The sequence below is a fragment of the Cynocephalus volans genome, chromosome 11, assembly GCF_027409185.1.
Source record: "Cynocephalus volans isolate mCynVol1 chromosome 11, mCynVol1.pri, whole genome shotgun sequence".
NCBI lineage: Eukaryota > Metazoa > Chordata > Mammalia > Dermoptera > Cynocephalidae > Cynocephalus > Cynocephalus volans.
Genome location: NC_084470.1, coordinates 67,147,484 through 67,169,248, shown reverse-complemented (window position 1 = coordinate 67,169,248; position 21,765 = coordinate 67,147,484). Strand labels below are relative to the sequence as shown.

Sequence of the window (21,765 nt, the reverse complement as noted above, 5' to 3'; positions counted from 1 at the left end):
CTGTGTGACCAAGTCTTATCTTTCGCCACATTTGCTCCACACAGCCTGGGCTCCACCACACCTTCACTCTTGTATACTTCCCTCCTGAGAGATGTTATTTCTACTTTAAACATTTTTCCTCTTTGTAAATTTAAGTACTGGTTTTTTTTTGTTGTTTTTTTTTAAGATAACCGGCAAGGGGATCTCAACCCTTGGCTTGGTGTTGTCAGCACCACGCTCAGCCAGTGAGCTAACCGGCCATCCCTATATAGGATCCGAACCCGTGGCCTTGGTATTATCAGCACCACACTCTCCCGAGTGAGCCACGGGCCGGCCCTTAAGTACTGTTTTTAAGAAATGTATGGCTCCCTTTCCTTTCTTGGCATATTCTCACTTATTTTTAACCATCTATGTTTGAGAATCCCATCCTGACCACTGCTCAATCCTATCCTGCCTCTGGACAGAAAGTTTAGCTGTGCTCTCTGAAGTTCCCACCACACCCATCAAACGCTTATTACACAATCAACATAACACTTCCTCCATAAAACTGCACCCTCCTCGTGTCTTATCTCTCTCTCAGGTCAATAAATATCTCAGATATAAATGAAAATGACTTTCTGGTCATAGTTTCTGTTCTGCATTTTCAGCTGCATCTCCGGCTCCTAGGGTGACCATATAAAACTGGGTCATCTTTGAATGTGAAAGGGAGCACTTTTATAATTACGCTGGGGTAACAGGCATAAATGGTTCCAGGCAAACCAGAACCTATGATCATCCTTCCTGTTCAGCATCACTGTTCAGGACACCTCTTCTTCTTTTAGTCATTCAGGGTCAAATGCTAGAGTTCTATCTATTTCTCTCCCATATTTAAATTCTCAGGCCTACGGATTCTAGAGGAGATTACCAAGGGAGAGATGAAAGACGTGAACAATAAGGCCCCAAATTAGATTTTGTTCTTTTGTTTAAATGTCCACAGCAATCATCCTACTTCAGGCTCTCAATGATTACCTAAGCTTCCTAACTGATTGCCTTACCTGCAGCCTCTACCTATTCCAGTTCATTCAATAAACCTCCCCAAAATACAGATCTAATATCATTTCTTTGCTCAGAAACCACTGAATTCTGTCATAATAATTGCTCCAATTATGTAAACAAACTTTATACTTGTCACCCCAAACCTATTATCTAGCTCATGGTTTTTAATATTTCCTTTGAAAGGGTATATTGGACCTTCTCTTTTGTAATTCTACCCACTTAGAAATATATATATATATATAAACATAAATTATATTTATGTAAAATCTCTAAAAGACAAGTACTAAAAATAAAATAAACAACCACAACACTGTTAGCACATTGAAAAAAATGAAGAATTTCTTAATATCAAGTATCTAGTACTTTTTAAATTTATTTTCATTAGCATATTATTACAAATCATACTTATTCTTTATGCCCCTTATCCAATCTTTCCCTTCCCCTTCCTCCTCCCCACCTTCCCCTTTTCTCTTCCCCTTACTTCTCCCCCTCCCACTCTCCCTTCTAACATCCATAGATTTGTTCTCTCCATCTGAAGGATTAACTGTTCCTCTGTTGGTCTGTTGCCTAGATGATCTGTCCAGTACTGAGACAGGTGTGATCAAGTCCTCCCCTATTTCCATAAAGCAGATGCTTCTTCTATTACTCTGGAGTGTGCTTTGTGGAGAGAGAGGACATCATTTTTTTTTGGAGGGGGTGATCTCCACTGGTGCCTCTCCTTGTGTCAATGCAGTTAAGAGTCTGGCATGCCATCTGCATGGTGGCTGTGACTGCTGCTATAGAGACTAGCTGCTTCTGTAGCAGCTATGGTAATTGTGGTGGCTATGGTGGGCTACCCACGTGGAGATGGTATTTTTGGTGTGCTCTTTACCTGGTTGTGGCTGGGTTTGGCTTCCACCAGTTGCATGCCTCAGGACCCTAGCAGGGCCTGGAGCAGTGGTGGCAGCTTGCCTAGCTGCAGCTGGGTTCGGGTTCCCCTAGCTCCATACCTCAGGACCCCAGCAGGGCCCTGGGGTGGTGGCAGCAGCCTGCATAGTTGCACTTGGGTTCAGCTTCCCCTAGCTCCATGCCTCATTTTAAGATGTTGTTGCAGAGCTGTTGAGAGGGAGAGGAAGAGATAAAAGGAGAGGGAAATAGGATGGGAGGAGGAGGAAGAAGGGGGGCCATGGTCAAGGCCTGTGGCACCCCCCTTATTCCAGTAGGGGAGACCAGGGGGCTTCCAGTGGCGGCTTGGTCATTGCTGGGCTGGATGTAGATGTCAGGGGGGTATGACTGAAGCCCTCAGCCCCCCACTGCCCCAGCTTGGGAGCTCAGGGTGTTTCTGGTGGCAGCTCGATGGTCATCACTGGGCTGGTTGCATACGTCGGGGTGTCGTGGCTAAGGCTCTCAGCACCCCCACTGCCCCGGCTCGGGAGCCCAAGGCATTTCTGGTGGCAGCTCAGTGGTCTTTGCTGGGTCTGGTGTGGATTTGGGGGAGGGGGGTGAAGCCCTCGGCCACTCACCACCCCATCGGGAGTCTGGGGCGCTTCCTGAGGCAGCTTAATGGCTGTTGCTGGGCTGGTTGCAGATATTGAGGGGATGTGGCTGAGGACCTTGGACCTCCCACTGCTCTGGCTCAGGAGCCTGTGTCACTACCTGTGATGGCTCGGTGGTCGTCGCTGGGCTGGTTGTGGATGTTGGGAGGGGTATGGCTGAGGCCCTCAGCACCCCCGCTGCCCTGGCTTGGGAGCCCAGGGCACTTCCTGTGGTGGCTGGGTGGTGGTCGTTGGGCTTGGTGCGGACGTTTGGGGGGGCAGGCATGGCTGATGCCCTTGGCCCCCCACTGACCTAGCCTGGGAGCCCAGGGCACTTGGTAGTTGTCACTGGATTGGGTGTGGTCGTTGGGGGATGTGGCTGAAGCCCACAGCCTTTCCCCATCCCTGGCTTGAGAGCCCAGTGGGCTTCCAGTCCTTCTAGGTTTTACAGGTGTTCTTTGGTGGTGGTAGACCTTTACTAGTTAATATTAAACTTTGATCTGTGGGTATTCTGTTTTTTCTTTCAGTTCTGTGTTGGATTATTCACTGTTCCCACCACTTAAATGCTGCACTGGAATTAATTTGTTGTCCTTTGGTTATTTCTAGAATGGGGAGCTTTCTAAGGAAATCAGCACTTGTGCCCTGCGGCTGAGCTAAATTGCTGCTTTGCTGCTGATTCTCTAGGGAAGGAATTTTGTGCAGTTCAGGTTTTAATTGTTGACCTTGTAAGCATGTCTGGGTCTTGTGAAATCTGGTACACCTGGGTTATGTGGAAACTCTGGTCTGGGCCTGAGTCTTTTCAGCAAACTGCTCCCCCTGCTATTCTATATTCCTGACCAGTCTCCACTGAGTGGTCCTGTGCAGATCAGCTGTCCATGCTGTGCCCCAGTGTTCTCCTGGTGGCCTGTCTCCCCCACCACCTGCACCCCAAACACTTTCCATGGGATGGACTATATGCCAGCCTCTTGCAATGACTCACCGGCCTCTGAATGGCTTTTTTTCAGTTTTTGTGGCTCCTTGCTCCTATGTGGGTCCACAGGAACTCTGTTAGTAGTCTTGCTGGCCTGGGGGCCACCAAGGCCCTCTTCTCCCCTGCTGCCTCCAAGCAACTTCATACAGAGAGCACAGCACAGCTTTTGCCAGCTCTTGCTCTGTGCACTCACCAGCTCCAGCCTTAAAGCAGCCGGTGGCTCAAAATGGTGGGAGCGAGCCTTTCTTTCTCTCATCGTGGCTCCTCCTGCCTTCATGAACTCCAAAGGTCTCCCTTCCTCTTCCCCTGAGCTCTAGCAGCCCCAGCTTGGCTGTCATTGCTTTTTAATAGATGTAAATTGGTTGATTTGTGGGAGAGAGTGACTCTGGGGACTGTCTATACTGCCATCTTGACTGGAAGCCCCAGCACCACATTCTACCAAGTGAGCTACCTCTAGTCAGTATTAACATTTTCCCATTGTCTCAAATTTCTTTTATAGTTGAATTATTCAAATAAAGATCCAAATAACGTTCATACATTGTACTTAGTTGACACCTCTCTTAAATCCCTTTTAAATTATAGGGTTCCCTATCTTCTTTTCTTTTTTTCCTCTTGAAATTGACTTGCTAAAGAAACTGGATCATGTGTCCTGGATTTTGCTGGTTGTATCCCTATCTCATCATTTAGAATATATCCCTGGTTCTTCATATGTCCCGAAGTTGGTAGTTAAAACTAGAGTCTTGACCAGATTCAAGTTGTTTTTTGTCACTGAATATGTCCTATATGGTGTGGCACAGTTATAGCATCATCTCAAATGATCCTTCTTCCATGAAGCTCAAAATACCTTTCCTTTCCATCCTCCCAAACAAACAAAAAACCTGGACATTCTCCTTTCTTTGGCCCTCAGTGACAACCAGCACCAAAAATCAGCTTATCATCTATATATCTCTGTGTTGTAAATGATGGAGGGAATAAGTCCCCCTTGTGGGGTCTTTAAAGATCACTCTAACACAGCTACAAAAATTACACTGGGAAAGGCATATGAAATTAAAGGATTTATTATACTCATGGGTCCTAGAGAGGGAGGCATGGCAAGCCATGCAGGGTGTATGTGAGACACTCCCAGGGAACAGGCTCAACCACATAGGAGGGGAGCTGATAGAGTGAGGACCCATGGGCAAATGCGTTTACTGGGGAGTCAAAGGGAAGTATACAAGCAAAAGATGTGAGGGGATGTCACTGAACATCACTAGGTCATAGTCAGGGGAGGACAAGAAGGGGAACTTGTGGCAGGGACCAGCCTTGTCACACTGGTGCTTCTGGATGCCTGGGCAAGGTCGTTCACAGCCTGTTTGTGGGGATGTTGAGGCATCAGGAAAATATGAAGTTTTTTTTTACAATACACTCTCCTATCACCAGTTTGACTAGAAACTCCTCAAATCCCAAGGACAGTCTTATCAGACTTTGAAACCACTGGAGTCCTTGGCACCGTTCCCTAAATAGACCAAACTTTTTTTGTTTTTTTTTTTTTTTTTTTTTTTTTTGTCTTTTTTTGTGACCGGCACTCAGCCAGTGAGTGCACCGGCCATTCCTATATAGGATCTGAACCCACGGCGGGAGCGTCGCCGCGCTCCCAGCGCCGCACTCTCCCGAGTGCGCCACGGGATCGGCCCTTAAATAGACCAAACTTGCATCAATACTATTTGGACTGAATTCCAATTTTTTAAAAAACATTTTTTTTTGGAAATGGTTTTAAGGGTATAAAAACCTATGGTTTGACACATTATTTCTCTTTTCAAAATGGCATAAATGGATTGAAATGATCAATTTATCAGGAAAAAGGTACTATTGCTATCATCATTTTATTTACATCTCATGACAAATGTTTAATTTACTTCAGACTATTTTGCTAATTCTAGAAGACTAATGTGAAGAGTAATACACAATCATTCTAAATAAAGATTGGCTGGTTTTTAAAAAGAGAAAGAATAACATTTGAAAATAACGGTTCAGGAAGTCAGAGTTTCAATGAGGAAAATAAAAGGGCTTAAATGTAGCTCCTTTCCATAGCTCTAACAGTTAAAACCCTGTGGTCTAGTAATTCATACTCTTCCTTTAAGAGAAAATTCTGTTAGCCCACTGAACCTAATTATACAGATTACTAAGCACAACCATACATAATAAAGCATAATCCAAATGTTTCTAGTAAGTATCGGTGAATATATCATTTTCAAGAATTTATAAAACTTACGAAAGAAAACAATCACCATTTAGGGCTATGGTGATTATTTCTTGGAGACTCTTCTCAAATATGCCTTCTTCTAACTGGGTGATTTTTCTTTATATTCATTGACCGACTTCATAGTCTGTTCTTAAACTCAATCTGCAAAATCTTTCAATAGGTGTTCATAAAGACACTACTTCATTATTAAAAGTTGGCAATCACACAGAAACATAAGAAAAGTTTTGGGCTTTTGTCACCTTAAACTTAAAGCAGGTCAGGGAATCTGGCCCATCTTCATCGATGGCACCTGAAGCAATTACTAGCAGCATTTGCACATCCACCCCCGCTACCACATGAATCTGTATTTTCCAGTCTCTTTCTCTCCCACATCTTTCTCTTTCATTCCCTCTTCCTTGAGTCTGACTCCCCAGGCTACACTGTGGGTACTTTTACAGATATTGCTTAGACTTCCTATGATTAAAAAAAAATTTCCTGACATCTGGCAAAGTAACAAACACACACATAAATGTATTATTAATTGAAAAAGATCCATCACCCAAAACTGCTGTTTCCTAAAAATAAATTAGGCAATGTTTTTAAACCCCACAATTTTATTCAATTAATGAAGAGTTGCTCAGAGTTCTTAACAAATAGGTCTGCTTTTATCAATCATCATCATCATTATCAGCATCTTCATTACAGTGGTTAACATGTTATGTTCTCAACACCATGGTAAATGGTCCACATGCATTGTTTCATTTAATCACAATAATCTATGAAGTTGGTTTTCCCCAATCTAATAAGTGAAAAAAAACCTGAAGCAGAGAGGGGTTTAAGCAATTTGCCCAAGGACATATTACAAATAAATAGCAAAGGTAAGATAAAACCAAGAGTTCTTTGACTCTTAGCTTTGTAGCTAGAGTGTTACTTTCCTAATGCTCTTGTGGCTTTACAACTTTGATGTAAAAAGTCTATTATTAATTCACTCATCAAATATCTGAGTTTTACTGAATACCTGGCATTGAGGTACGTAATGGGATAAAAATCAAATCTAAAACAGACAAATAAAATCACAAAAGCACTAATAATATTTGAATACAATTAACACAATCATAAATGCTACTTATAAGTCAATTTGAACTTGGCTGCTGAAAAGATTTCTGGGCATTTCTGTAGTACAAGAGATCATAAGAACAGCTACTTTTTATGAGGGGTGTTCATCACTCATTCACCTCCCTTCTTGTTTCTCTACGTTCCCATAACGACTCACATGTTCTGTCATTTCTTCAGTATAGTAATATTTTACACAATAATGGTATTGTATTTCTGGGAGAATGAGATTTCTGAACTGTACAAATATTAACTTATATTTATTATTATGACACTAGAAAAAAGCATGCCTTATCAACACCAAAGGTCACCTAAGAAGAGTATAGACCAGTAAGAGTGCTGGAAACTATGATCACACTTAAGGACAAATTGGGGCCGGCCCGTGGCTCACTCGGGAGAGTACGGTGCTGATAACACCAAGGCCCCGGGTTCGGATCCCATATACGGATGGCCGGTTTGCTCACTAGCTGAGCGTGGTGCTCACAACACCAAGTCAAGGGTTAAGATCCCCTTACCGGTCATCTTTTTTAAAAAAAAAAAAAAAAAAAAAAAAGGACAAATTGGCAACTGGCTGCCTGGACCAGCAATCCTCAGGAACTCCCTTATTGTGGAACTCAATCAAAGATGGCTCAAAGAGCCATGCGATTTTCAGTATCCATTGGGAGGAAAACAGAAAGCCAGGATGTTCACACTAAAGAAGCCTGACAGAATCTGAGTAATCTCTCCCCATCCCCCATCACTGTACAACTAGGCAAGCAGCAGGGTCATACAGGGTGAAAATAGGGCCTCCTTCCTTATATAATCCCAAAGCTCAGGGACTGGACTGGGAGACCCCTTAATAGCCCAGCCAGAATAATATGCTCTTCTACAAAGAGAAACTTCCACAGACTGCTACTGTTTCTCTGATTAGAGAGAATTGCTTAGTGTCACTTCACCACTACCAACATGTTTAATCCACTGGTCTGAATTTATAAGTCAACTTTTCTCGTGTACAATAAGGCAAACAAAAGAGATTAAATGCTGACAATCACAAATTTATCAACAAGCTCCCCCACAGCACTTTATTTTAAAGACACATTAATACTTTTTTTTTTTTTTTTTGCAGCTGGCCAGTACAGGACTTGAACCCCGGACTCTGGTGTTAACAGCACCACACTCTAACCAACTGAGCTAACCAGCCAGCCTTAAGAACACTTTTATAAATGCTGACTTATTTCCTACCCACTTTATTCTAAACAAGTAAATAACAAGAAATAAATGTAGTTTCTATTTAGAGGTGAGATAAGTAAAAGAGTTCATTACAAGCATTGCTTATCTTAGGCCCCACCTAAAATTTCTCAGCCCAAAATTTCTAGAAGTGTCTTAAAAACCTGGAGATATTTATTGGAGGATGAGAAAGATCAGAAAACAAGGAAATTTACAACTGCTACTATATGATAACTTTCTTGAGAAAGTTGCCTGTTTACTCTGTTAACATTTTCACCTTATCCTAATTAAGTTAAAAGTGTAAACAACACAGCTACATTTCATATTCTACTGCTTACCATTTAGTCCTTCATAATCTGGATTGATCCAAACTATTCCACAATTTAAATATTTTTGTTTGAAGCACAGGATACTCACCAACACTTTATATTTCAGTTCCTGCTACTTTACAGAACCTATCTTAATCTGCTAACTAAAACATAAAACTTTACATAATACATGGGACAGATTTTGTGACAAAGGGTGAATCTGATGCCCTGGTTTAAAATGTAATAAAAACATGTTAAGGTACCTTTTAATAGAGACACTTTAGCAAAAGGTTCATTTAGGTCTTGCTCATCCATTTGGGCGTCTACGGAAGGAGAAAATAAAGATAATTACAGACAGTACTCAGACCTATTAGCAAGCTATCTTTATCAAAATAAATAATTGGAATTTATACAGCTATTGTACTTTTGGATACTTAAAAGTAGTTTTTAAAAAATATCTAAGATTTAAGGGATTGTCAATAAATGGGAGTATTGCTTTTTCACCAAATACAAACTTTTAAATCTCCACCCACATCAACCTATATACCCAAACTGCCAATAACATCTGCAGATTTGTAGACATTATAGGTTAAAACTCACCTGTAGTATCGTCACTGCTTTTTTCCTTGCTTGGACTCAGAGTATCTGATAAATCAGATTCCTTTGCTTTTGCCTGGTTTCCTATCACGAAAAAAATAAAAGTAAAACTGCATTACAATTTAATATCTTATATCAATAAGACTGCTTCAGGCTATGAATGCTCAAAATCTACTGGTAAGCAAAAAACACTTTTAAAATTAACTGAGGTCACTGAAACTCTTACTTCTTCACCACCCTTGTCCAAAATGGAATGCTGGTTGTTACACGTAGCTCATATTAAATTATAATGTGGATCATGTCTGCTGTACTGAGGGCTGGGGCTTTTGTTCAAGGCTGTCCACTTGCCAAGTGGAAACAAAAATGAAGCAAGCTTTGCTAAAGTATTCAGAGAACCGCCACAAATATAGCAAAATTCTCAGGACAATGTGCACATTGTATGAAGATGATGAAAGAAAAGGCTCTATTACAGAAAAACACTAGCTAGTAGGCTACCTTAGTAATACTTCTATTCATATAATGAAACTATTAAAAAAATTATTATTTGTTATAAAAGCACCATTTAAATTAGGAAAATTAACAGCCTCTTGTTTCTAAAGAAAATATAACTGTTGGGCTGGCCAGTTAGCTCACTTGACTAGAGCATGGTGCTGATAACACCAAGCACCAAGGTCAAGGGTTTGGATCCCCATATTGGCCAGCTGCCAAAAATAAAATAAACAAAGAAAACATAACCGTACCTAAACACACTGAGAAAAAAGCTTTTTGAAAAGTTTTGAAATTATTTGCAAGAGGTGTTCTGCCTTATCCAATGTAGACATCCTAGGCATAGTTTTCAAATAATTGCCCTCAAAAATCCTAAGTATAGGCCTACCGGTTTATTAATGATGACTGGCAATTAATTAGTCCCAGATCTTCATTGGTAAGGTCACATCTGTATATACACTATGGCGTTCTTTAGGATAGCATTTACAGAGGTTATTTCTCTGACCAAAATCCTACAGCATCTCCCCATTCTCTTACAAGGTCTCAGCCAAGTTTTACATGGCAGAATTTAGCCATAATCTGATCCCTGCATTAATTCCCACAGGAGCTCTGCTTCAGTCATGCCAGCTTTTTCATGGGGCTTGGGGCATGCCAGCTCATTATGGCCTGAAATTCTTTGCTTGAGTTGATATTTCCCTAACCTCAATGGCCATTCTCTATCCTTTGTCTATTCACTCTGTAAGATACAGCTTAAGCCTCATCACCTCTAAGGAAGTCTTTATTTCTCCAGCTTGTTGCTCCTTTTTATAGCGTTTTCTCTTATTTAGTTTGCAATAAATCATGCTCTATTATATCATTCTCTCTGTGTGTATATATATTATTTCCTTAGTGAGATTATGAATTCACTAAGCATATGATTATTTTTTATAATGTCATGCATTTGACTGTACTGTTTGTGGCAATATGTATCAAAACTTGAAATGTGGGGCCGAGCCCGTGGCGCACTCGGGAGAGTGTGGCCCTGGGAGCACAGCGACGCTCCCGCCGCGGGTTCGGATCCTATATAGGAATGGCCGGTGCACTCACTGGCTGAGTGCCGGTCACGAAAAAGACAAAAAAAAAAAAAAAAAAACTTGAAATATGCATATCCACTTCTAGTACCTTACCTAAGGAATAATAGACTATATGTGGTATATATAAAGATGCTCACTGCAGCACGGTTCATTATGGGAAAATTAAATGTATATATTATGAAATGGAAAATATTCAAGATATTCTTACTACTATTAAGTAAAAATTAAGTCTTTAAAGAGCACTATGTATAATATGACCACATGCAGACCAAAAATAATTATCCATTTAGCTATAAATTTTTAACTGCTTATATTTATTCAAGGTCTGAAAGGATCTACAACAGAGATATCAATATTTATTTCTGAAGTAGGAACATGCCAGACTTTCATTATCTAACTTTACATAGTCATACGTTGTTTGAAAATTTTGTAATGAATATATATTGTTTTATAATCAACTAAGTTATGAGATTTTCCCATTTTGAATGAAATTAGAACCATATCTAAAACCATTACCGTTAAAATATTTGATATATTATAACTTGTTTCAAACTATACATCTGGCAAGGGATTAGTATCCAGAATATACAAAGAACTCAAACTATACAGTAAAAAAACAAATAATTCAACTAAAAAATGGACAAAGGAGATGAATAGACATTTTTCAAAAGAAGATATACAAATGGCCAACAGGGACATGAAAAAATGCTCAGCAGGACTAATCATCAGAGGAATGCAAATCAAAACCACACTGAGATATCATCTCACTCCAGTTAGACTGGTCATTATTAAAAAGACAGAATAACAAAGGCTGGCGAGGATGCAGGGAAGGAGTAACTCTTCTAAACTATTGGTGGGACTGTAAATTAACACAGCCATTATAGAAAACAGTAAGGAGGTTCCTCAAACAACTACAGATAGAAATACCATATGATTAAGCAATCCCACTCCTGGGTATATATCCAAAGGAATGGAAATCATCATGTCAAAGGGATACATACACTCCCATGTTCATTGCAGCTCTATTTACAACAGCCAAAATATGGAACCAACCCAATTGTCCATCAACGGACGCCTAGATAAGGAAAATGTGGTATATATATATATACAATGGAATACTACTCAGCCATAAAAAAGAATGAAATTATGTCACTTGCAGCAACATGCATGAGTCTGGAGAAAATTATGTTAAGTGAAATAAGCCAAAGAAAGAGAAACACCACATGTTCTCACTCATAACTGGCTGCTAGGAAAGGAGGGAGGGGCAAAGGGAGGGGCAGAGGGAGGGAAGAAAGAAGGAATGAAGGAAAGAATGAAAAGACCACAATAATACATTGAACTTTCAGAAGGAGAGAACAAACCTAAGGATATTATAGATGGTGGGGAGGGGGAAGGGGTTTGGGAAAGTGATAGGTTGGGAAAAGGGCATAAGAAATATCACAATTTTTAAGAATGAATATGCTAATAATAATAAAAATTAAAAATATATATATAACTTGTTGAAGCTATTGCATATAAGAATATTTCTAGAATTTGTGGTTTAACTCATGAAATGGGTGATGAATTGAAAGAAGTCTTAGCAATAATCAGCCAAAATGTATATCGACAAAATAAAATTAAAAAAAAAAAAAGAAAGAAGTCTTTTGCTTCTTTTCTCACTGCCATTTGTAGTCAAAGGCTAACTGCTGAGAGACTGGAAGCTTAGATTAAAAGTGAAGTCACTGTCCATGGAGGCCCATGGGAATCTAATCTGTGACCTCTGTAACATTCATAGTGTGCTATAAGCAGACATTTCTGAATGTTCTAGTTTTGATCACAAACTTACAGTCTCAAATAAAACAGGAAAATACATCTAATCTCTAAATATGGATAGAAAAAGAACCACTCTGGTGGAACAAAAAGCAAAACAGAAAAATGACTCTCCCTAAATATTAAAATTTTAATATTTTTGGCAATTTTATAATCAAGATATTGAAGTAAAGAAAAAAGGAGTGTATTTTCAAAAGTATTCTTCCGGCTTAAAAGGAACTTTTATTCTATATTTAGAGTATTAGCCACGAAGCTAAAACTGCCTTAAAGATGGAGCCAAATCTTCCATCAACATCTCACTAGAATGAAAGCTCTATGAGAACAGGGAGTTTTGTCTATTTTGTTACCTGCTACACTCCCAGTGCAAAGAACAGTGCTTAGTACATAACAGGTACTCAAAAGATAAAAAATTAATTGAAGGTACACATCTACTTAGAATTAGAAGGCAAGTTTTTTTTTTAGCAAGTCCAGTTGTGATCCATCATTGCTGTGTTCTGATACTACAGTGATTATATGAAGGCAAACCAAATCTATTCAAGAATGAGACACAGGACACAACAAATAAATGGTAGAATATCTACTTTTTTTCAAAACATCTATTGTCCAGTTATGAAGCAGCACCTGACTTTCTAGTACTAAAAATTCATTACCGATTGATTTTCTCTGCAGTACTTAATCATTAAGATACATATCAACAGTATATATGAGGAGGTCCTCAAAAAGTTCATGGAAAGATTCATATTACAGTTTAATTCCATTCCATACCATTTAATTCCAAAAGTTCCATAAACTTTTTGAAGTACCCTCATAAAAGGAAATGAAAGAATAGCTACCAATATTAATACTAAAATTGTTCCCAAACTGGGAAGCCTACAACAAGGTAACTATTTCACTGTATCTTCGAGTAGATATAACTATGGATGGGCCAAACAAACATACTGTCCATAGACCATTTCTTATACTACTGGAACCATTACTTGGAAAGAAAGCAAAGTTAAGGATCAAGAAGGGGAAAGAACTAACATTTGAACATGAGAACATAAGGTGCTTCCTGCTTTATAAGCAGTATTTCATTAAATTCCCACAGTAACCCTACAAGTTAAATTTTGTCAATCCCATTTTACAAATGAGGAAACTGAGGTTTAAAGAGCTGAAGTAACTTGCCTGAGGACACATAGCTAATTAGTGGTAGAATTACCTACTCATATTTTTTTTTTTTTTTTTTTAACATCAGACAAATGATAAATCTCTTAGTGGTTATATATTCTTTCTACTCCCACTCCCCAAACTATTGTAGACATGTAATGACTGCAAGTTAAGTTAGGGCTTAAACAGAAAGCATATGCCATTTATGATTACATTTTGTATTAGATGAAACCTGTAGTGGAAATACTAAGACTACTAAGACTGGTGTCAGCTGATAATTCTCAGTTTCAGGCAACTGATATTTTTAATGCGAAGAAAGAAAATTCCACCAAAAACATCACCAACGAAAGCATTTAAAAAAAGATAATTTAGCCAAACCAAAAGAAAATACTTTATAGCCAGATTTAAAACATCTAAAATGTAATTTATTTCAGCCATCTAGTTTATTACAAGGATTAGCATACTTTGCATGTTAACTATGGGAAGTGTTAGTAAAATGCTGACTAAAGATAGAAAAGTCCCTGGGTATATAAAACCGGTATTATCATTCTCAAAGGATGGGTTTTATTCACTTACATGGACTTATCTGCCATAATTTATATAATAAATACTTCTATTATTGGACATTTGTGTTTTCCTCTTGTTGCTTTTGAAACAACACTGAAATAAGACACCCTTGTACATTTGTCCAATTTGTTCCTTAAGATTAAAAACCCTAAGTGGAATTGCTGGATCAAAAAGCATGTTCTTTAAAACTTTCAATACATATTTTATAGCCAGGTTTAAAAAGAAAGTCAGTAATATTGCACAAATCTTTTCCAATAATGACACCATATAATTTCAAGCAAATACATTCTAATTCAGAATGCATTAAAATAGAAGCACTAAGGTAGCAAGATTATTTTTCCCTAAATAAAGAAGCAGCACTGATTTTTTTTTTCCTAAGGCTCTACCTTCCCTATCAAAGTACTAGCTATTCAACCAACTAATCTGAATAGGTATTTAGGTGGTGAAGTAAAAGCTATTTTAAAGTCTGTTCTCATCTCACTTTAATAAGACGAAGTAAATTGCCATCTGTACTAAAAATAAGTCACTGTTCTGAAACTCAATGCCTGTTTGCCAGAACAATATTAGTGATGCATATTCTATGCATTCTTTCCCCAAATATGGTATCTGCCATGCATGAAATTCAGAATGTAAGCCATCAGACGTTTGAAATAATACCATCCTTTAAAATATTTTAAAAAGTCAAATGAATCCATCTACTTTAATAAATCGGAATGTACTAAAATTAAGTATTCCAAACTTTTATCACTTATTGTTTTAATTAACCAAAAGGATTGTGAATCTGGCTTTAAATTTTATACTGCTATAGTTTCATTAAAGTTCCACTACAATAATGAGCACTTCCTACCAAATTTATTTGCCTAATTTCCCTATGTATAAAAGTGAATCAACAATGATGCTTTAAAACTTACTTTTCTCTGTAAGTTGGACAATAACTCAATAACTACTTTGGGTAATTATTGTACTGTTAATTATAAAATACAAGAAAATTCTACATTCACAAATTCATTGATTATGTTTAAATCAAACAGATGCCAAAAATTAATATTAAATATCATAATAAATTTTAAAGATACAATAACCCACAAAATGAAACACATTAAGTTGTATCATAAAAAATTTACATTGTATTTAATTAATATTTTGAGATCAAAGATGAAATAATACTGGAAGTAACACAGAGTTATTGCAACAAATCTTTAATACCTAAAGAAACTTATACCAAGCATTAACTTTCAAAGAAACTTTCCAATTACAATATCCTTTTTAAAACAGAAGCCCAATTATTTTACATATTATTTGCCACTGTTACTGAATTGCCATTTTGAGAGCTGTAAGAAATAAACTAATGGTTAAAATACTATGATCTTGAAAATGTACACTAACCTTCATTATCTAAAAGAGCCACAGAAAAACCAGAAAACAAACCTTTTGAAAGCTTTGTTTCTTCTACCACTTTGGTTAGATGCCCCTCAACGATCAGCTTCTCTGCCAAAGAAAATAAACGTTACTATCCAAGCCCAAACCAAGCAGCCTTTCCCTGAGCAGGGCAGTGTAACACATTCCATGACCAAATTTAAAGATGATAACATTACTCCTATGACCAAGCTTGAACAAAAACTTGAACTTGGAAGGGGAACTAAGAGAACTCAAACTATGATAGAGCAATTAGATTAATGCAGAAAACTGGGAGCAGGCAGACAATTTGCCTTTTATTTTAATTGAATTTCACCTTATTTTAAAAGGCTAGAATTTTTAACAAAAGTCTCAAAAGAAACAATCAAAGTAAACCTCTTTAAATCAAAGATATTAACTTGAAATTTAAAAAATTCTGAGAAGGTATTTTACTTAAATAAAGAAATAATAAAAATTCTGTTATATCGATAGTTTACTTTTCCCCGCTGATACAATTCAGCAGATACCTACATGACATATTCCAGTAAAATGAATCATTTTAGAAGAGCTAACTATTTAAAGAAATAAAAAATTTTTTGTTTTGTTTCATAAGAGATTTTCTGTAAAAGTATAATATAACTTTATAATTTATTTAAAGTCATATTTTCATATTCTGCAGTTCACTGAGGGTAATATATCTATTCTGTATGTCCCCTATTTAATCATCTGGTCTCCTTCAATTTATTCTTTTGTAGTATGTGAACTAATTTTTCTATTCTTGTAATCTTTAACCAACTGCAATTTGGTCCACAACAACCACTCAACCATCAATTGTTCCAAAATCATTATAACCTCCTGTCTGCAAAAGTCCATAACTCATTTTCATAATTTCATTTCTTATAGGCTCTTTGTAGTATATGGCACTGTTAGTCCCTGCCTTCTCAAAAACAAAAAGACAAACTAACAGATTTAGATAATTCTAAAAGGAATTAGTCCTATAAGATGTACAGTGGAAGCTATCCTACCCGTCCTCTGTCCTACTCCATTCCATTCCTGAAATCCATTTCTTACAAGCAACAACTTCTAACTTTTAGCCATTTCTTCTGGTATTTACATTTATATTTCTAATATGCTGATTTTTTTTCCATTTTACACATTATTTATTGAAAATCTCTTATACATGATTAAGCCATCATATTCTATTATCATCCTCATAAGAGTTACATTTTGACATGTATTTATATTGACTATTATGTGTGAGTCATACTATGATTATATTTCCCTTCTTATACAACATTTAGTATATTTGGAGTTTATAATGCCTCATGTTTTATTTTACTAATTTTTTATATAGCTATCTCAAACACAGCCCAAGTTCTCAGAGAATAAAACTCAATACTATCAAATATACCAGGTAATCTATCACATTGTATATCCCCATCCCTCCCTTTCCCCAGTCCTTTAATCTTCCTGCTCCAGTCTGAGCTGTATCCTGTGCAATAGCCTCTGCCCCTAGATTCTAAATCTTCCTCTTCCTATTTTATTCCTTTTTTTTTTTTTTAAATATAACATATCCTCTGATAATTTCCCAAAAAGGGATGGACAGAAGGTAAATTTTGTGACTCTGTTCCTCTGAAAATGTTAGTGATTGACGGTTTGACTAGACATACAATTCTACAGGAAATAATTTTTCTTCATAATTTTGAAAGCATTGTTTCACTATCTTCTTGGTTCTAACTAGAAGGTGAGTGTAATGATAGTCTGACTCCTGGTTCCTCAGTATGCACGGTAGAGTCTCTTGTGCTCAGCAATACTTGGCTTTCCTGTCCTTTGTGGGCACCTGGGTGGACTGTACATCCCAACTCCCTTGCATTGAGGAAAGTCCACTAAACTGACACTAGCCAAAAACCAAAGCATTTGAGAGAGAGCAGGAGACAGAGTGATCGCAACAAATCTTTAATACCTAAAGAAACCTATTCCAAGAAACCTATACCAAACCTGTACCTCTTCACCCCCCACTGCAGGAACTCTAGAAACTGTGTGTTGAGATGGCAACATCATAAGATGGTAAAGACTCCATCAACCTAGATCCCCAAGTGACAATGTGGAGCAAGGTGTTCTCCCCTACCATGGACATTTAGCATGAGTGAAACAAATGTTTGTTGAATTAAGCCATTAAGATTTCATGGTTTACTTATTGCTATACTATAATTCAGTTTATTCTGACTAACACAGTATGAGATACTTTGTTTCTCTCTGGAAGTTTTCAGAATTTTTTCTTTATGCCTGGTTTTCTTAAATTTCATATTCTTCGGAGTGTGGTCTTTTTTCCTTCACTTTTTTCCTTAACTGAGGTGAAATTCACATAAAATAACCATTTTAAAATGAACAATTCAGTGGCATTTAGTACATTTACAATGTTGTACAACCCCCATCTCTATATAGTTCCAAAACATTTTCATCACCCAAAAGGAAACCCATACCCATTAAGCACTAACTCCCCATACCCCCTCTCTCCAGTCCCTGGCAGTCACTCATCTGCTTTCTATCTCTATGGATTTACCTTTTCTGGATATTTCATATAAGTGAAATAATACATGTTACTTATTGTGCCTTGCTCAGTGTGTTCAAAATACATTGTGCTCAACACTCAGTGTATCTTTTAAGTTTACAAGCTATCTTTCAATTCTGGGGAATTATCCTGTATTCATTTGAACTGATAAGTTCTTCTCTTCTATTTTCTCCCTTCCTCTCTTCTCCCACTCTCCCCTTCCCCCACCTCTGGAACTCATTATTCAGAAGTTAGAAGCTCCAAGATTAATTCCCTAATTTTCTTAAATTCTCCCTCTTTTATTTAAAAAACAAATCTTGCCTTTTTGTTATATTTTCTGGAATATTTCCTCTATTTTCTCTTCTAATCCTTCTACTGATTTTTTAAAAATTCTGTTATATTTTCAGTTTTCAAAAATTCTACTTGCACTTTGCTCTTTTTGAAAAATACAGTCTTTACCTTGTCTTATCCATGAAACGTCTCTTTCTGAAGAAGTTAATTATACCTTTAAAAAAAGTTTTCTCTGCTTCTTACATTTTTCCTGTTTCTTCCCTAGTCACATTTTCCATTTGTCTTTTGTTCTGATCTCTGTCTTTCTCAAATGAGAATTTCTTCAAAAGTATGGTGATCTTGGCAATAAAAAGCTGACAAAGTTCTATATGCATGTGCAGGGCCTGTTACCTGCTGGGCCACACAAATGGCACTGTGTTGGAAGACCTTCAAATGTCAGTACCAGTGTTTTCTCTTTTGTCTAATCAGTTTCTTTGGAGTAGAATCCTCGAAACGCCTTTCTGGGGAGTATAAACCCAGTGACAGGCACTCTGATTCAGTATACAGACTGTCATTTAATGCTTCCACCTTTTTTTTTTTCCCCCAGTAAGAAGCTCACACCCACCCTCAGCCATACTCCAGTCTAGAGACTCTCTGTTTTAGCCTCCAGAGAACAAATCTTCAGTGTTTTTGTGCCAGTAAAGAGACACTTGTCTGTCTGCACGGCCAGAAGGAAGAAAAAACGAGATTCAAACCATTCCTTATGACAAATTTTAATCCTGCTTTCAGCACCACCATGTGCTTCTGCCCTGCCTGGGAGGTACTAAGTGCTTCTAATACCTAAGCCACAGCTTTAACTTTCTTTTTCTTGGCTTTTTTCACCCTCTTCAGGCCTTTAGAAAAGAGAAAGTGGAAGCCCAAGTCTCTTACCACTGTTTTACATCTTCCAAAATCTTGTTTATGTCTATTATCTGCTGTGGTCTTCTTTCCCATTCTCTTCGTCCTTGTTCCTTAAGCTTTTTATAGTCTATTATGAATGGGTCCATTCACCATATTTAACTGAAAGTTTACTGCTTCCCTTTTGACACTCTACTCGTTTGATTTCTAGGATACCACCCATTCCTATTTCTATGTGCTTGCTCATTCCTTCATTTTTAGCTTTTCTTTGTCTTTCCCTCCCTCTGAGTATAATCTAAGTATGTATTTTAGTCTTCAAGATTTCTGTCAACAATAATTCTTTTTAATGGCTTTGACTATTTGCTACTCTTGAAGAATTTCTAAATGTTGATATCAAGTCTAGCGCTCTCTCTTAGTCCAACTACTTTCCAAACATCTTCACCCAGAAATTCCACTAGGACTTAATCTCAAGATGTCTAAAACTGAATTTATGTTCTCCACATTACTCCTAAATAGGTTTGGTATCTCTCCTAAGTTGCCACAGCTTTTCATACATATCTCTATTAAGGTATATTGCAACCACCCATTACGTCTAACTTCCCCAACATACTATGAGCTCCTTGATGGAATATATGCATTTCTTCAAATATTTACTATGCACCAAGCACAGTACTAGGTACTCGCTTGGGATTACCAAGATAAATGTGACAGATCTAGGAATTTAGGGTCTGGTGAAAGTAGGGAGGTTTCTATTAATAATTTAATTCCCAACACAATTCTGACACATATCAGATGTCCACAGATGTGTTACATAAACATAGCAAATAATAAAATGGTATAAACACAGACTTTGAAAGTGATTCTAATCTTTCTCCAGCATGCTGAAGCTCTAAGTACCAACATGTTTTAAAAACTATAAACATACATCAGATTGTAATTTATTGCTCAAAACTCTCGTCCTTAGAACAAAATCTGCAGTCCCTACCATGACCTATGAGGTCCACAGGCTCTACCTCAGGAGTCAGTCAACTACAGCCCCACAGGGCCAAATCCAACCTGCTGGCTATTTAGTTAATAATATTTTATGGGAACACAGCCAAATTCATTCATTTACATAATGTCTATAATGGCAGAGCTGAGTAGTAGCAATAGACTTTCAGCTTGCAAAGTCTAAAATATTTACTACCTGGCCTTTTATTTAAAAAGGCATTTGTGTTGTTCTAAAACTCCAGTTTCAGTCATGGGTTTTCACATGGTTTCTCTCTGCCTTGCACACTTTCTCCAGATACATGCACAACTCACTCAGCTTAGTCCCATCTCTGTTCAGCCACATACTACCTTTGTCACTCCCTATCCCCTTATGTTCTTCCATTTTTCTTCAGTAGACTTATCACTACCTAACATATTATTAGTTTTTCTCTTCTCAAGAGAATGTAGATTCCCTGAAGGCAAAGATTTCTTTGTTTTATTCACCTCTATAACCCCAAAGCTAAAAAAAATGCCCAGTACATGCATAGTAGATATTTAATTAATATTGATGAATTAGTGAATTGAGCATCTATTTTTAAAGGGATCACACTTGAAAAAATTATTTGAATATTTTCCTCATCCTAAAAAACTAAGGATTAGATAATTTATATATATACATACACACACATATATAGTTTTGAACAGTACTGATATATAAGTGCTAAAGAATAATTAGCTACTATTATTATCACTACTGAAATTATTTAAGGTTATATTATCAAATCTGGCCTGTAATCACTAGTGGCCTATTAGTAAAGTATAAAGAAAAGATATATCATTTTAAAGTCTCTAACCATTGAGTATCAAACTTGGGGTGGAGACCTCTATGTTTTAAGTCACTAGTGTTACACAAATTATCAAAAGAGGTGAAACCTGAGAGCTCTGCATCTACTCCCCCAGAGACACAAAAAGAGAACCTTCATAGAATGATACCCACAGGTCCTGAAAGAGTTATGTGCCTTGGCACAACTGAAAGATAGAGAGCTTGCTTTCTTTTTAAAAATTCCCTTTTTTGACTTCCGGTCAAGATGGCGGAGAGACAGTACCCAGCGTCACTCTCTCCCACAAATCAACCAATTTACAACTGTAAAAATGTAATATCAGCAAACATGGGGCCACAAGAGCTCAGGGGAAGAGGAGGAAAGACCTACGGAGTACATGAAGGCAGGAGAAACCATGATGAAAGAAAGAAAAAACTGCTCTGAGCATTTTGAGCAGTGGCCGCTTTAAAGCTCAAGCTGCTGAGTGCATGGAGCAGGAGACGGTAGAAGGCACAGTTGCGCCCTTCAGATGGAGTTACTTGGAGGTGGCAGGGGAGAAGAGGGCCTTGGTGGCCCCCAGGACAGCAAGACCACTAACAGGGTTCCCGTGGACCCATGCAGGAGCGAGGAGCCATAACAGCTAAAAAAGGGAGCCACTCAGAGGTCAGTGAGTCATCACAAGGGACCGACGCAGGGTCCATCACATGGGAAGTGTTTGGAGCATGGGCGGTGGGGGAAACAGGCCCACCAGGAGAACACTGGGACACAGCAAGGACAGCTGATCCGCCCCCCAGTCAGCACAGGACCACTCAGAGGAGACTGGTCGAGAATGCAGAAT

The 21,765-nt window shown here is 37.8% G+C and overlaps 1 protein-coding gene across 21 annotated transcripts in view; it reads right to left on the bottom strand.

The window, feature by feature from the left end:
* SLMAP (sarcolemma associated protein) overlaps positions 1 to 21,765 on the bottom strand; it is a 149,573-nt gene that overhangs the window by 22,856 nt on the left and 104,952 nt on the right. For 12 of the 21 annotated variants that reach the window (XM_063115197.1, XM_063115207.1, XM_063115202.1 and 9 more), the window contains 3 exons: positions 15,453 to 15,512; positions 8,947 to 9,027; positions 8,610 to 8,669 (listed from right to left, as the gene is read on the bottom strand). In XM_063115197.1, the coding sequence (XP_062971267.1) occupies positions 8,610 to 8,669; positions 8,947 to 9,027; positions 15,453 to 15,512 (201 nt within the window). Of the gene's footprint in view, positions 1 to 8,609; positions 8,670 to 8,946; positions 9,028 to 15,410; positions 15,513 to 21,765 lie in introns of all 21 variants that reach the window. The other 9 variants (XM_063115194.1, XM_063115204.1, XM_063115199.1 and 6 more) reach the window with 1 other exon arrangement.